The sequence below is a fragment of the Penaeus vannamei genome, chromosome 38 (assembly GCF_042767895.1).
Source record: "Penaeus vannamei isolate JL-2024 chromosome 38, ASM4276789v1, whole genome shotgun sequence".
Classification (NCBI taxonomy): domain Eukaryota; kingdom Metazoa; phylum Arthropoda; class Malacostraca; order Decapoda; family Penaeidae; genus Penaeus; species Penaeus vannamei.
The window spans coordinates 8,476,115-8,491,114 of NC_091586.1; the positions used below are offsets into that span (position 1 = coordinate 8,476,115).

The following is a 15,000-nucleotide window of genomic DNA, read 5'->3' on the forward strand; positions in this document are numbered from 1 at the left end:
CTGAGAAGATAATGATGAAATTGTGCTGTAAATCACGCTCTTCCTTCCATAGGTGAAGCACTGGCTTTTAGAGATTGGAGATGATCCATTTGAAGTGAAGCTGAGGTACAATTATGAACTCTTAGAAGATGAATACCAGGAGAGTTGCAAGAGGATCAAGGCACTAGATGCTAGGGTGAGTGTTTATTTTCAATATGATTAACTTTTAGTAAGTTAGAAAATAAGGATACATACATTTACAGTATCTAGTTTAGGAATATTTTGTTATATGTTTCTGATGCAAGTGTTCACTTGCTTTTATCAGATTTTCTGTAATGTGTCTTTACACAATTTTAGTCTTGCCGATCTAATGTGTGTTATTTTATGCTATTTTTTCTGGGGTATGTCTGGCTTCTGTTGTAACATAGAAAAACTTAGATTTATTAGGTGTAGTGCAGTTTGATATCATGATAAGAATGACTTTTTACTTTTAGATTTGTTTGTCATACACTTTGTCATTGTCATAATACCAATATATTTTTTTTACAGATAGAGGAACTCCGCAAGACCATGTTCCTCTTTCCTACAGGCAAGATTGAAGAACTCTACAAAAACCTACAGGAAAAGAACAGTGAGACATACATCAAGAGGTCAAAGTTGGTAAGGAATGACCTGCTATAAGCTTTATAAAGAACTTGGTTAAAAAGATAAATTAGCTTTTATAGTTGATATTATAGTTATTGTTATTATCATCAATTCTTTTTTTTTTAACAACTGAACAATTGGAATTAGTGTTTTAGAATATATGAAATTCCTATTCCAAATGGCCTTTATGATGTGACTCTTTGGAAGCCTTGGATAATTCCTAAAATTTCTCCCAGATGTATGAGTCTGCACCAATGAGAACACAGCTGTTTACATGGACGATGGAGGATGTAGTGATATTTGCAATGGCTGATCCAACTTTCCATGGAACAGAGAAAGTTATACAACACATGGTTGACATTGATCAAGAGTCGTAAGTCAGATGTCTTCTGTACTAGATTTACATTAATTACATGTTTAAGAATCTTCATATCAAGGGGGTTGCAATCTTAATTGAGGTAAAGACACCCAGAATAAAACTAGGTTCTAAGTGCAGATATGGTTTTGAAAAGTTTATTATGATATGTATAGTGAAATACATCATTTCACATTGCAATATGTATAACTGACATTTTAATATTACATCTTCAAATTTATATACAAAAATTATAGAGTTGTCGAGTCCCTAATGCCCAAGACCTGTGATAGCATAGTTTTCACCTCTGTTGTAGAATGTGAAACTTCAGAAGCAATTTCTAAAGCTTTTACAAAATGGCTCTTGGCTCATTCTCCCACAGCTACTCATATTTGCTTATCAAAATTTTGAGTCAAAGGAAAGATTTGCCATTGTTTATTTTTCAAGAAATTGATATTGGCAGTAAAGAGGGCACACCTTCCAGCAGTGATATAGAATGAGTTATTGGTGACAGGTACAGACATAAATATATGATGAAGTTAGAAGGTTGTAGGAGGAAAATGTTGGTGAGGAAACAGATTTTTCTTATTACAAAATTTAATATGCTACATCATGTGTTTATAAACCAAAAGGTTATGTCTTGCATTGATGTTTTGTGGAGGGAAAGTCGGCTTGTAAAATGAAAACATTTGTGTGATATTTTTATTTAACTTTTGTGTGTGTGTGTGTATTTGCGGAATTTAAATTTTTCTGAGTTTGCACTGGATTTTGCCTTTAGACTATCATTATCTATATTTCTTTCTATCATATAATGGCCTTGTCTCACATTGCTTATTTTCTCACACTTTACAGCCCATGGCCACAAGAGGGCCAGGAATTTTCAACACTCTGGTGCCGCATGATATCTGCCTCTTGTGCGGAATGGAAATTCAAGCTCAGAGATTATCCTCAGTCCCTCCTAGACATGTCCGATCTTGAGATCTGGGGAAGACTTATTGGTGCTGAGCAGAAGGCCAGTAAAAGAGGTATTATGGTATTCTTTTGAAAGTTTTTGAAAGATCTTATACATGCATAATGCCTGTGTGCTTGTTTGATCAAAGTTTAGGTTAGTTTAGTTTAATTAAAATTTATACAAGGTCATTGGTTTAATACTAATTTTTGATACATTGTAAAAAGAGCTTTGTGATATTAGTAGAATAATGTTTTTATTATTTAGGTAGTATATATAATCAACTTCTTTATAGCAATAAGGAATGTGATGGTGGAGGTCGGAGCACCATGGTCGAATACTATGGTTGAACGCACAATGTCAGCACTCAAATTTTATCACGACTTTTCCTGCGAGGTCAAAAGCTTCACTGCAGCTTATGGTCCATGTTGGGAACCTGCAGTTGCTCAATTTAATCTCGGTTAAGTATCAATAGTATTTGTTATGCTGGCTTTGATGTGACCTTATTTTCTGTTTACTTTATGTAAATAAAACAAATTTTTTTTTTTGCTTCCATTCTTCTGTCAATAACAGATATTTTCAATCAATTTTCCAGCTCTTTCCCTCATCAACCAGCCGTCCCGGGATCCCTCAACACCACTGCCATGGTGGGACAAAATGAGGCTTCTCTTCCATGGCCGCCTGACTCTCATGGTCGAGCGCATGACCCTCCTCCTGCATGCCTCACTCGACCCCTATAACACCACTGAGGAGATGGAGCTCACCTGGACAAGCCTCACCATGGACTGGACCAACGGTAAACCTCTCAGTGTTTGGCAGTAATTTTTCTTTTTCTTTTTCTCTGTCTTTTTTTCTACTTTTTTGATCGTTTTCTCTCATTCTTCTAGTATTTTTATCATATGAATGAAAAATGACTTCTGTTTGTTTGTCTGTAAAAAATAAATTACATAATGATGAACATAAGTGTTATTTAACTTGTATATCTTTTCCTTATTTACTTTGTTTATGATAAGCCTTATGCAATATATATAATTGATTTCTCTTATGAATAGTAATCAGTCAAGTTTTGTTACTAAAGTAAGTGTGTGTTTGTCTGTTTGTTTGTATTTGTCTTTTCCTGTATTATTTTTGTCTTCCTTTTTTCCAGCAAAATTGGTATTCAAGGGAAATCTGAAAGTGTCAGTAAAAACAGCATCCAAATATGATGATGCTAGGCTCCTTCATGTCCCAAACCTGAAGGTAAAGTTTGATATCATAATTTTGTTCAATTATGTGAATTATGCCATCTTGCATTTCTATGGCTTTATAAATGATACTTGAACTTATTTGCCTCTTTTACTTAATTATAATTTTCCTCTTCTTTTTCCCTTTTCACCTTTTTTTTCCACTTGGACTAGCTTACAGTCAAGATGATCTGGCAGTGTCGAGGGAACCCCAATGACCACCATTCGGTCATGCTTTGTGCACCAGACAAACTCCCAGAATATTCAAGTAACCAGGTAATAAAATGAAAGAAGGGATGAGAATTTGTATGTTATTAGGTTAATGACAGTATGGTGCTGTTTTTTTCTTTACTTTTACTTTTTCTTTTTAAGGAAAATTCTTCCTTTTGGCCTCATAATTCTCCTGACCATTTACGTTCTCTTTTAGATTTAGCTATCCAAAAAAAAAAAAAAAATCTGAGGTTAAAATTGTTCAAATTTCAGGAACACGACTCCTACAGAGCCTTTCGCTCTCAGAACCTGAGTATGAACATTCAGCTGGAAACGAAAACACCCAAAAAGGCCAACACAGCTGTTTCTGCTCCAGTCATTGAAGCACTCTTCTTTGGCAGCACTCTGAGGTATGGCCTTGATTCAATCCACATGATTTTTTAAAATGTTATGCTTTTGTGATTTATACAGAAGGACTGCAACTGAGAATAATTCAGTGTCTAGTGATGGTATACTATATATTGTTGTTTGCTTGTACACTGCCTCATGTAGCAAGTGCAGATGTCTAGTTTTTTGTCCACATATCTATCATCCCATGCAATCAGTCAGGTATTTAGATCCCATAATTAGCATGCTGTACAGATCCAAAGTACTAGATAAGAATATTTCTTATATAATATATTTCTACACATGTACAATGGTGCTAAACTTTACTTTTTTAGTTAGCATTATATACCTTTTTTATCTTTATTTTAGGGGTTTTGCAATCCATATGTTGCCTTTATTGTTGATATTGGTGAATAAAGATTTTTCTTTATGTTGAGACGGTTATTATTTTCATGCAAATTATTACCTAATATAGCCAGATATCTCAAGTGATATCTTTTCATAGATTGAATTTTAAAAAACAATAATTTTAAGTCAGTTCTTTTGTTCACTGAGTATGTTTTCATGCTGTTTCCTTTACTATTTCCAGATGGTTTGAAAATCTCAAGTTCATCCTATCTGGTGTTGCTCGACCTACCAGGCGAGGCCCACTCTTCAATAACACACATGCACGCAAACCTCAGTTATCGAGGCATTACAGCAGCATACACCTTTCTGTGTCATTTCAGGTTAGATATAGATTTTTTTTCAATATTTATTTCATTTTCTTTTTTTTCTTTTTCATTATTTGAGTCTACCATTCTTCCATTTCCCCCCCCTTTTTTTTTCCTCTTTTCTTTTTAGTGTCTAAGTGTGCAATTCCTTAAGGTGGGTTACTTTTCAGTATAACTTCAAGGTGGGCAGACTATCACCATTACCTTCATTTTTGTATTTCTAGATATCATTAACTTTTAAATAACTTGCAGGCTCAGTTTCTCCATCAACAGTATCTTCCTTTTTATCTTAATCTTTTACCTTTGAATACATATGTTACAGGATTTGATTGATTGATTGACAAACAACAGATTCATCAAAGATTCATTCCTAACAATGTTCTCTCTGTAGCGCTTTGATGTACGGTACTGGATGTCTGTGGGAGTCAGAAAGGGATTCCACCTCAGTGGTGAAAGACTGTCTCTTAGTTCTGGTAAGAAGTATTATATTGTGTATTGTATATTCATTTTTATCAATAATTGTCTGTATAGTGTTTTTTTCTAGCAATGATAGTCTTTTTTAAAGATTTATTAAAATAAGGAATTAAAAAAAAGTATTGGTATTTTCATATTAAGGCTGCATTTGCATGTTATATTTTACATGGAGCTGGAAAATAAGATATAACTTACCTTTTTCAAATGAGAAAACTAAATGTTCCTTGCATTCTGTTTAATCTCATAAAAGTGTTTAGTTCATATTTTCCCCACAACATGGGAAAAAGGTATAAAAGTTTTAAAAAATACATTCGCTGCACTTGAACATACATGAAAGTTCAGCTAATGTGACCCACATCGAATCTTTTCTCAGAGCACAAGCTAACATTGATCCCAGTCAATGATGGTTTACGGCACCGCCCTCGCAGTAGCTGGAGCATCGTGTACCTCAACACAGAACTCTGCCTGGCCCAAGTCTGGCTTCAAAGTGCAATGAAGGACTACACCACCTTCAGTGATGAAGAGGATCGCCCACAGGTGCGTGGGAAGGACAAGTGTTCAGAGAAAGTTTTGGTTTAGGCAATGGGTTTGCAAATATGAATGCGGTGAGAAAAAAGAAGAGAAAGGAAAAGCATCTTACACATGATGAAATATTTATTCATTTATGGTTATTGATATATTTGTATATTTTTTGTTTCTTTTTCTTTTCAGGAGCCTGTTTCTGCACCTGTCGAAAAGTTTTATTTCTTGAATGTAAACCGAGTAGAGTACACAAGAGAGACCCTCACCCCTACACCAGCAGAATCTACTCCAGATCCAAATCTTCGTGATAAGCCCAATCACCGTCTTGTAGTACATGGCCTGAAAGTAGGTGTTTCTTTAACAATTTGCTTGCCCTTTTGTATTACACTATTATTAGCATACTGAAGAAAAACATTTATATCAATTTAGTAAATGCATGCATAACTGCATTTTCCTTTACCTAGGGAGCCTGGACCACTAACAACAGAGACATTGTCTTTGCCCTGTACGACTCCTGGAACAAGTCACAGCAGCTCCGGCGAAACCTGACCCCAGACATCATAAAGAGCTACAATCCAGAGGCCTCTACACCCCAGAAGCCTAGAAGTCGATCCATTACAGACAATTCAACCCCACAGAACCTAACTTCTCCAACAGCATCATTACAGGCAAGCGATGGGCTGGATATTCCTTTTATTAGTGCTTTTAACAATTTCATGTGTTCTTATCAGAAAAAATAAAGAATTTTTCATAAGTGTCTTTCTTCAGGTTCCTCCAGTCCAAGCCACGCCTTCACCAATGTCACGCCTTCAGTCTGGTCATGCTCAAGCCATGCTTCAACAGCTTATTGCTGAAGCTGATAATAACCAAGTGAGTTTACCATTCAGGAGGTGGAGTTTTTAATGTTTTATACATAATTTTGATTTCTTCATTTTGGTTGCATTATTGTTAATGCTTGTGTGTCTGTGTTTTTTGTGTGTGCTCATAAAATTAACAAGTGGTCAAGATAAACTAATGGCATTTCAGGTTGCATTCAGTGAGGATTGTTCAAACACAGAGCCTAGAGACCAGATACCCCATGGTGTTAAAGCCTGCACTGTTGATGATGTCATTCACAAGAAGTGGCTTAGTAAGTATTCTATGATCTTCCTGATATGATATAAATTGCCCAAGGTTATTGTTATAGCCTGTATCTGCTACTACTCCTTAACTTTCTGCTTTGGCTCCTCTGAATTTAAATCTACCTTTTTGCAGTTGTTCTGGTCAACAGTCAAGTCCTTCTGAAGGGCTGTGAAACAAATGGCTATGTGATCCTTAGTGCTGCCAACGCACAGATCCTGCAACGAATCCACCGTCCAGTATGGCAGGATCACTCCCTTGTCACGAAGACCACTTGGTTTGGGTCACTAGAATGCATGCAGTACTATGCCACTGTTAGTAGTGCTGGGGACAAGGAGACGCAGATGGGTAAGAGTGCTTGTATATATGTTTTTCATTTTCTTGTCTTCTTTTTTTCAGAATTTTATTTTCTTTGTCATTGTGTATGGATATGATATATGTGTATGCATGTGAGTGGGTGAGTGTGTGTATGTGTACCTTCATCAATTTTCCACTCTCTTCAGATAACATAATGTGGCTAACATTGGACAATATTGAAGAGAAAGATGGGCAAGTGATCAATGAAGTGGCTGATATAGTGGGAAGTGGACAGTCTGTGGGTGGAGTAGTCTCTCAGACCGTTGGATCAATGGATGAGGATGATGAACTTCAAGTAAGTGCTTGTTAATGTACAAATTCTTATATGAGTTTTATATATTACAGACCTTGAATTAGTTTGTGAGAAACATTTTTTTCACATGTGTTATCATGGATTTAAGGAGCTTCAGCAGTACATCAATTCAAGATATTGAAAACAATTTCAATCCAACTGAAAATTACTTCTCTTTTTTCCCTTGTTTTTCTCTTTTCTTCCATGTTCTTGTACACATGACTTAACTTGTAACATAACATCTAACGTTTCCCAACAATAGCTGCAACGCATAGTATCAAGGTGCAAGTGTGAATTTTATTATGTGGCTTATGGTGAAACTGGCCTGGATGTCTCTCTACTGGAAGAAGTTCATCCCCCACTCCCTGAAGATGACCTCTGGAGCCGCAATGTGGAAGCTGTTGACACCTTCACACTAGTCCATCATGATCTCTGTGCTAGCACTAACTCCCTGCAGGTATCTATTTTTAAACAAATGGATGTTGAAATAAGAAAGATAAGGAAAAGGTGTTGTTAAAGGTATTATTAGTCTTTCATCTTCCAGTTTATAATTTGAATATGTTTTATTATTATGCATCTTTTATCCACCTCCTATTTCTTCTCCTTTTTCTCCTCCTCCTTCTCTTTCTCATTCTCATCCTTTTGCTTCTCATCCTTCTCCCTCTTTTCTTTCTCTTTCTTCTTTTCTTTCATTATCATCATCTCCTCCATCACAATTTCTTTTTCTTTCTCTTTCCCTTTTCCCTTCCCTTTCCCTTATTTTCTCCTCATGCTTCCCTTCCTACTCGTCCTTCTTTTCCTCCTCACCCTTTTCCTCCTCCTCCTTGTCCTTCTCTTCCTCTTCTCTTCTTCTTCTCTTCCTCTTTTTACTCCTCCCTCTTCCCCTTTCCCTTATAATGCCCATTTACTCCTTGCAGTATAACATGGTTGTAGACATCCTAAACAACCTGCTCCTGTATGTGGACCCAAAGAAAAAGGAAGCAAGTGAGGCTGTTGCCCGCATGAGGTTCCAGCTCCAGCTCTACTCAAGAGATGACCAGCGAAAACCCATCATCAGGCTGCAGAATCAAGTTAGGTAAGAAGGAATCACTTGGTCTCATTGTGTTGGTTGTTATGTTCAAGTTAATGTTTATGTTTATTTCTGTGTAGCCACATAACCATAGGGTCATAGAATGATATGGATGGGTGTATGCTACCTTTCTTTCCTTGTGTATACTCATAGACAGGAACATGATATACTCATATTTACTGCAGAGAAACAGCTTGCATTTCTTTTCATCTGAAAGTATAGTAGTAGTAGTACTAATAGTAGTGGTAGTAGTATTTTAGCTGCAGTTATTAGCTAGGTAGAATATTTTTGCCATTCATCACCCTTCTAATTGCAACTTTCCAGTAAGACAGTAAGAGTAATTTGTAGGTTTCTCATTTATTCAAGTTAAGTACATTAAGTAATTGATTTTGTAGGTATCATCTGTCACAGCTGAGATCACTAGAGAAAGAAGTCTATCTTGTCCAAAGACACCTCCTCAATGACCCAACCAATCAGCAGAAATTAGATGAAAAAGAAGTACTAGAAAAGCAGGTAAAGTTTTTTTGTGGTGATTTTCAATTCATAAATCTGGTAAATAATTTTGATAAACCTCTTTTTTGTGTGTGTGACCACTAAACTATTTTACTTTTGCAGGTGGCAGAGTGCAAAGAAAAAGTTAATGGCTTAAGTGAAGAATTAGCCATGAGGATTCACTTGTACAATGAAACCCAGCTCTCTGCTAATCACAAGTGGACATCATCAGGTGGAGACAAGCAGGTAACCTTCTGGCTTGCTTTCTTATTCCATTCCTTTCTCTTATTGCTTAATATTGTTTTAAAAGAGTTTTGATATAATCTCTTAGCTTGCTTAAGAGTATGCAGTTAGGCATTATTTTATCAAATTGATGACACATCCTCAGCAGGAGGAAATTTGTGAAGAAAATCTGTTCAGTAAAACAGATAAAATATGCTGAGATAGCTTATATCTTGTTTTGCCTTTGTTCTCTTCCAGACGAAAGTAATCCGGATGAACGAAGTTAGCTTCAGGAAGGCTCAATGGCGATTGACAGAGAAGGATGGACAACTAGGTATTGCAGATCTGGTGCTCTCAAATTTCTTGTAAGTTTTGGTGCATCATGGTTTGCCTGGATGAATGAATTACTTGAAAAATGCTATTCTTATTCATTGATATGAATACAAAGAAAGGTTGAGGAGCAATGCATTAAAAATAATAGGTAAAAACAAATAAAACGTTGAAATAAAAATTAGATTTTTAGACTAATCATTCAAAATTATCACAGGTACACAAAGAAGACCAATGCAGATGATAGTGGAGAACATCTTTTGGAGCTTGGGTATGTCACCATGAGGAATCTTTTGCCCAATCAAATTTACCAAGAGGTTCTCATGCCGTCTGAGCTGCAGATGAACATGCCTGTTGATCGTCAGGTAGGTCAGGTTGCATTATAATAGTTTTGTAATCAAGTTTTACTCTCCCTGTAAGAATAAGAGGCTAATATTTATAAAATATATATATATATATATATATATATATATATATATATATATATATATATATATATATATATATATATATATATATATCATAGTAGCTGTATAATCATAAACTTTTCTTTCTCTCTTTCTTTCTTTTCATTCTCTTGTAAGTAAAGAAAATCTAAGTATTATTGTGTTATGTTGTTCTTGCATTGATTTGATACAAGTTGCATCTGCTTGTATTTTCAGAGGACTCTACGAATATTCTGCAGAGAGAAGCCCCCATGTGGTGGGATATCTATCATTGAACACTTTGAGGTTAATGTTGTACCTCTAAATATTGGTAAGAATTCCCCATTTCCATTTGATTTGTAGCAAATAGCAGTAATAGAATACAATTAGTATTATTTATAACTTTTTTTCTAAGAAAGGTTTAGTAGAGAATCTGTTATTGCTTAAAACAGAAACAAAAATTACTAATCTTTGTTTATTTTTCTTTTAGTTTTAGAAATGATGCTATACTATCTCATTCTAGGTACCAATATTAAGTAAATTGTTCAATTTTACAGCCCTGACCTATCAGTTCTTCAAAACAATGATGAAGTTCTGCTTCCCAGACAACACAACAGAAGAGGAGTTTGCGGGAAGTGAGGTCTCATCAGGTATTACTGGAAGACCATTTTTCTTTTTTAGTCATTTATATGATTGATAGCTTTATCATTATCTTCTTTATCATCATCACCTTCCAAGTAGTGAAGATTATGAAATCTAAGGAAGTTTATCACTTTTAAATGTGCTGTGTTAATTTAGTTCTATTTTGCCTCTGTTAACTGGATTAAGAATTTGCACTTTTTGGTTAGTCATTACCAGTAATCTTTGAAATGCCTTGGTATCACTCAACCGCATTTCTTCTCAGGAGGCCAGACCACACGTGGCAGCAAGAAACAAGCATCACTGCGGAAATCTCACAAGGAGTCCAACTTTTATGTGGCTCTGCAAGATAAGGATGATGTCGAGATTATGAAGGTAAATTGATACATGTTCTGATGACTTCACTGCTTTGGTATAGGGTATACTGGTGTATTTATTTTTCACTGTAACCTGTGTTTGTAGAAAGAAATTTCACTATGTTTACTTCATTACATATATGTGTAGTAGGGATTATGTTTTTTTCTTATTTTATTTTATTTTTATTTTTTTTTTTTTTTCTGTGGGTGATTGATGAAAACAATGTAAAGCTATGGGTAAAATTTTATTAATGTGAAAAAAAGAAAATAACCCCATCTTTCTCTCCCATTATGCAGCAACGAGCTGAGCAGAACAAGTTATTTGTCTATATAAAGATCCCAGAGCTTCCAGTGCGAGTCAGCTACAAAGGCAAAAAGGAAAAGAACATTGAAGATGTATCAAATTTCCGCTTGGTAGTGCCGACCCTAGAATACCACAATGTGACATGGACATGGCTCGACTTCTTAATGGCTATGAAGCAGGATTCAAAATCAGCTCTCTTGTCTCAGGTGAACAGCCTTAGGATTTAATACAATTGATTGCATATTTGGTGTATTTAGAATTATTTATTTATTTTCCTATTATTAATGAATTCATTCAATGCTACATATCACTTTGTTTAGTGTTGATTTTTGCATACTTATCAATACTTATCAATATTATTCCCATATAACCTCCAGGCCATCAAACACAAGTTGAACCTGGCTCACTTCCGAGCAGATGAAGCTGCCACACCCAATGAAGAAGAAAAGGCTCGACTCTTGTTGGGAAGCAAATTGATGGTAATTTTTTTCTTTTGGTCTCTTCCTTCCTTTCTTTTTTTTGCGCACATGTACATGTATGTGTGAAATTATTTTTTACTTTCCTTTTTTACATTCTCTTTCCAAGAATAGGAAAACAAAGAGTACAATCATAATATTCACTCAAATTTCATTACATCTGTACTATATTGCAGATGTCATAAATGTTAACCCTATGGATTTTACCATTCATTAGAAGCTAATTTACCAATCTCATGTATTCACTTTCTTTTTTCTCCTTTGCCCACAGCCGCCAGAGTCCAAAGGTACAAAGAAGAGCTTGTTCAAGTTCAACAGATAGCCTACCAGGCATGCTACACGTCGTTCTTGCTCAACCTCACATACTGAACAAATCTTATTGGTTGGTTTTTAAGTATGGTGTACGGGCAAATGTAACCACATATTTTTTTCATATTTTTTCCTCACACTTGAATAAGGAATAGAAGTAATGATATTGAGTATATATAACTTAACTGTAATGGAGCTAGGGATCTGTGATTAAGACTAAGGAAGTTAAAATGCAGCTGATATTGGCTTTTTAATGGTGAAGTATGTTGTAATGTGTCTTTGATTTTGTGAATTCTTTGCTTTGTATCACGTATTTGCCTTTGGTATTTGAGAGCATGTCAGTGGGCTCTTTGTTAGTGATGTGTAAAGTAGAAGCTTGTGTTTGTTTCATTTATTATTATTGTTATTTTTTAAATGTGGTCTGGATTCCCTAAAAGTAATGTGGTGAAACACATTTTAACAGGAGTTTTTCGGTGATATTAAAGGAAAACTCCAGAATGTTGCAGATAAAAATTATATAATTTTTTAATATATATAAATGCCTTTCTTATACAAAAGGTTTTTTAGTTTATGTATGTATCTTCATTGTAGCACATGACATTAATCTAGTTCCAAAAATGGTGCATTAGTTTTTAAGACTTTAAGGAGATATAGCAGATATGCTGTATATCTGATATGTAATTTATTGATAAAGGTTGCAATGAAATGTTGAAAGATGCACATTCTGAATTATATTTGTTTTCAGAAGATAATGCATGAAGTTCACTTTTATTCATGGACCTGTTTTGACAGCACTTAGTCTCTATAAGAAGGAAGTCCTTTGAATTCTCTTTAGTAAAGAAATATCATATTCATATTCTCTTTTCTATCTTTCTTCTTGTTCATATTAACAAAGAATAAATGATGAACAAAAGTACCAAACATTTCATTCATTTTTTAGGTAGACAATATTGACAGTATAATTGTCATAGAACTATGAATTAGATGACATGTATATGTGCGGAGTTAAGACCAAACACATTTATTTGAATGTAAATGAATGAATGTTAAGGAAAAGGGTAAAAAGAGGGAGGAGGAGGAGGAAGAGGAAGAGGAAAAATATAAAGCAGAGATAAGCAAGTTTTTAGAAATTGTGATTAGCTGCTGATTGATATTTTTGTATCTAGTTATTAATGTGCAATGCTTTAATTAGGCTAATGGTATATGATTTTTTTTCCAGTATGAATAGGTTTAGAATTTTTTAAACTATGGAATATTCTACTTTCTTTTTTTTTTTTCTTTTTTTCATATAGGGGTATTATATACTTTTTTTCTTTCTTACTTTATTAACTCATTCTTCATTGCAGAATATCTTGACAGAGTAAGAAATGAATTTGCTTTCATTTCATGTATAACTCTGATTTGGTTTTGAAGAAAAAAAAAAAGTACATGTATTTGATTTTGGGAAATGAGTCATGTTTTGTTAATAGAGACATGATACTAAATCTGTTATTATTTACAGGTTTAATGTAAAAGAAAATTGATTAAGGTTATATTAACTGCTATAGTTTGTTATATCTGAACTGATATATTTTAATAGATCCATTACTTAAAAAGGAAATTTGTAAAAATCATAAATATAAAGTAGTTAACTTGTGATTCTTTACTTTGTCTATACAGTAGGACATATTCCAGCCAAATGAAAATATAACCTTGATTAACGTAAGTTTGATTACTTTTATTGTCATACTACCCATATATTTTCCACATATAAAGAGATTCAGTAAGAGTATGCACATATTTCTCTTTATTATGTCATACACAAATAGTATAGTTTATTAATGCACAGATAGTATAAGAACTGTGTCTAGTATATAGTGCGATTATTAGTCCATAATATTTGTACGTCAAATACAATTTGGTATTGAGTATTGTAACTTTTTTTTTAAGGGACTACCTAAACATTAGGGCAAAGGTATTACATATTGATTTTGCAAGTAGGTTGGTTTGAGTTTTATGATGTTGATATTTCTTTACATATATTCACATTATAAAATCCTACATCTCCTACTTTAGTACATTAATGTTTCATATGTTTTACTACACTTTTTCAGTACATTTTTGTATTACATATAATTGCCTTTGCTGATCACATACACCAAATGCTTTTTGTGCACACTGGGTAACAGCCTGTATTTTGGGACGTGTAATGTTTTCTTGATATTCTCATACTCTTTCATCACCTTCCAGAAATGGGAAAGAGGTAATCATTGATATTAAAGGAGAGATTTGCTTCTTAGCCTTTGATTGTTCTGCATTTTTATTTTTTGTATGAACCAAATGGTTGCACTGCTTGTAGAGTGGAATTTAACATAGGGCCTGATTGCAAAGCCAAAGATTTCTCTAGATAAGCAAATAATATTTTGTCATGACTGGAAACATCAAATGAAGGTCTTTGTGTACGTGTAAGTTTTTTCTTTGCTTTGAGCTTTTCTGATACTGCAATACAGTTAATGGTCCTGCACTCACCAGATGTTGCTATTTGTGATGATAATTGTTCTCTGTGACATTTATCAGTTTTTAACTGTTCTTGTAGGAATTATATGTCTCGAGAATAAATTATTTTATTAAGCAGGATGCAATAATATTCAAAGAGTGGATGAAAACATTATAACAGATACAGTTTTTCACATTCATTAAGTTCAAATTAAATCAGGCATATAAATCATATTTGATGGTATTGTATACAGTATTATTTTCTTATGCTATTTTGGTTAGTGTTTAACCACAGTTTGAAAGATATTTTTTTCTTTCTTTCTTTTTTGAAAAGTCCATATTTGTATCACTGAGAAAAGCATTTGAGATTAAGAATACATGTAGCCAATTTACTGATTACCTTATACCATCCAGAATATACAATATCTTTAATTTTTATCTTTTAGAAAACAAAATTGTAAGGATTTGCACCTTAATTCCCCCTTTTGCAGCATGTCTGTGCTGATGTTAGCTTTTGCATGGCTAGTTTTCTCAGGAAAAAAATAAGCTGTTTTGGCAACTGTGTAATCTAGGCATAATTGAGGTGCTCTTTATCGTTTAGAAGAATCTATTTTGTTTATGCAAATGTATATGAACTTTTATGCATGTATAAAAAAGGTTTTCTTAAGGATTAATATT

The 15,000-nt window shown here is 34.0% G+C and overlaps 1 protein-coding gene across 1 annotated transcript in view; it reads left to right on the forward strand.

The window, feature by feature from the left end:
- The window catches only part of hob (bridge-like lipid transfer protein family member hobbit), a 32,137-nt gene that overhangs the window by 16,126 nt on the left and 1,011 nt on the right, over window positions 1-15,000 (forward strand). The window contains exons 19-48 of the mRNA XM_070116275.1: window positions 53-175; window positions 529-639; window positions 861-997; window positions 1,832-2,004; window positions 2,224-2,388; window positions 2,524-2,724; window positions 3,076-3,167; window positions 3,326-3,427; window positions 3,635-3,771; window positions 4,338-4,476; window positions 4,853-4,934; window positions 5,309-5,472; window positions 5,647-5,802; window positions 5,922-6,125; window positions 6,226-6,327; window positions 6,484-6,586; window positions 6,712-6,924; window positions 7,080-7,228; window positions 7,488-7,682; window positions 8,143-8,300; window positions 8,690-8,807; window positions 8,910-9,032; window positions 9,267-9,373; window positions 9,556-9,703; window positions 10,001-10,094; window positions 10,321-10,413; window positions 10,668-10,777; window positions 11,056-11,268; window positions 11,440-11,541; window positions 11,810-15,000. The exon at window positions 11,810-15,000 is cut by the window's right edge and continues 1,011 nt beyond it. Of these exons, the coding sequence (XP_069972376.1) occupies window positions 53-175; window positions 529-639; window positions 861-997; window positions 1,832-2,004; window positions 2,224-2,388; window positions 2,524-2,724; window positions 3,076-3,167; window positions 3,326-3,427; window positions 3,635-3,771; window positions 4,338-4,476; window positions 4,853-4,934; window positions 5,309-5,472; window positions 5,647-5,802; window positions 5,922-6,125; window positions 6,226-6,327; window positions 6,484-6,586; window positions 6,712-6,924; window positions 7,080-7,228; window positions 7,488-7,682; window positions 8,143-8,300; window positions 8,690-8,807; window positions 8,910-9,032; window positions 9,267-9,373; window positions 9,556-9,703; window positions 10,001-10,094; window positions 10,321-10,413; window positions 10,668-10,777; window positions 11,056-11,268; window positions 11,440-11,541; window positions 11,810-11,860 (4,065 nt within the window). The 3' untranslated portion in view covers window positions 11,861-15,000. The remainder of the gene's footprint in view (window positions 1-52; window positions 176-528; window positions 640-860; window positions 998-1,831; window positions 2,005-2,223; window positions 2,389-2,523; window positions 2,725-3,075; window positions 3,168-3,325; window positions 3,428-3,634; window positions 3,772-4,337; window positions 4,477-4,852; window positions 4,935-5,308; window positions 5,473-5,646; window positions 5,803-5,921; window positions 6,126-6,225; window positions 6,328-6,483; window positions 6,587-6,711; window positions 6,925-7,079; window positions 7,229-7,487; window positions 7,683-8,142; window positions 8,301-8,689; window positions 8,808-8,909; window positions 9,033-9,266; window positions 9,374-9,555; window positions 9,704-10,000; window positions 10,095-10,320; window positions 10,414-10,667; window positions 10,778-11,055; window positions 11,269-11,439; window positions 11,542-11,809) is intronic.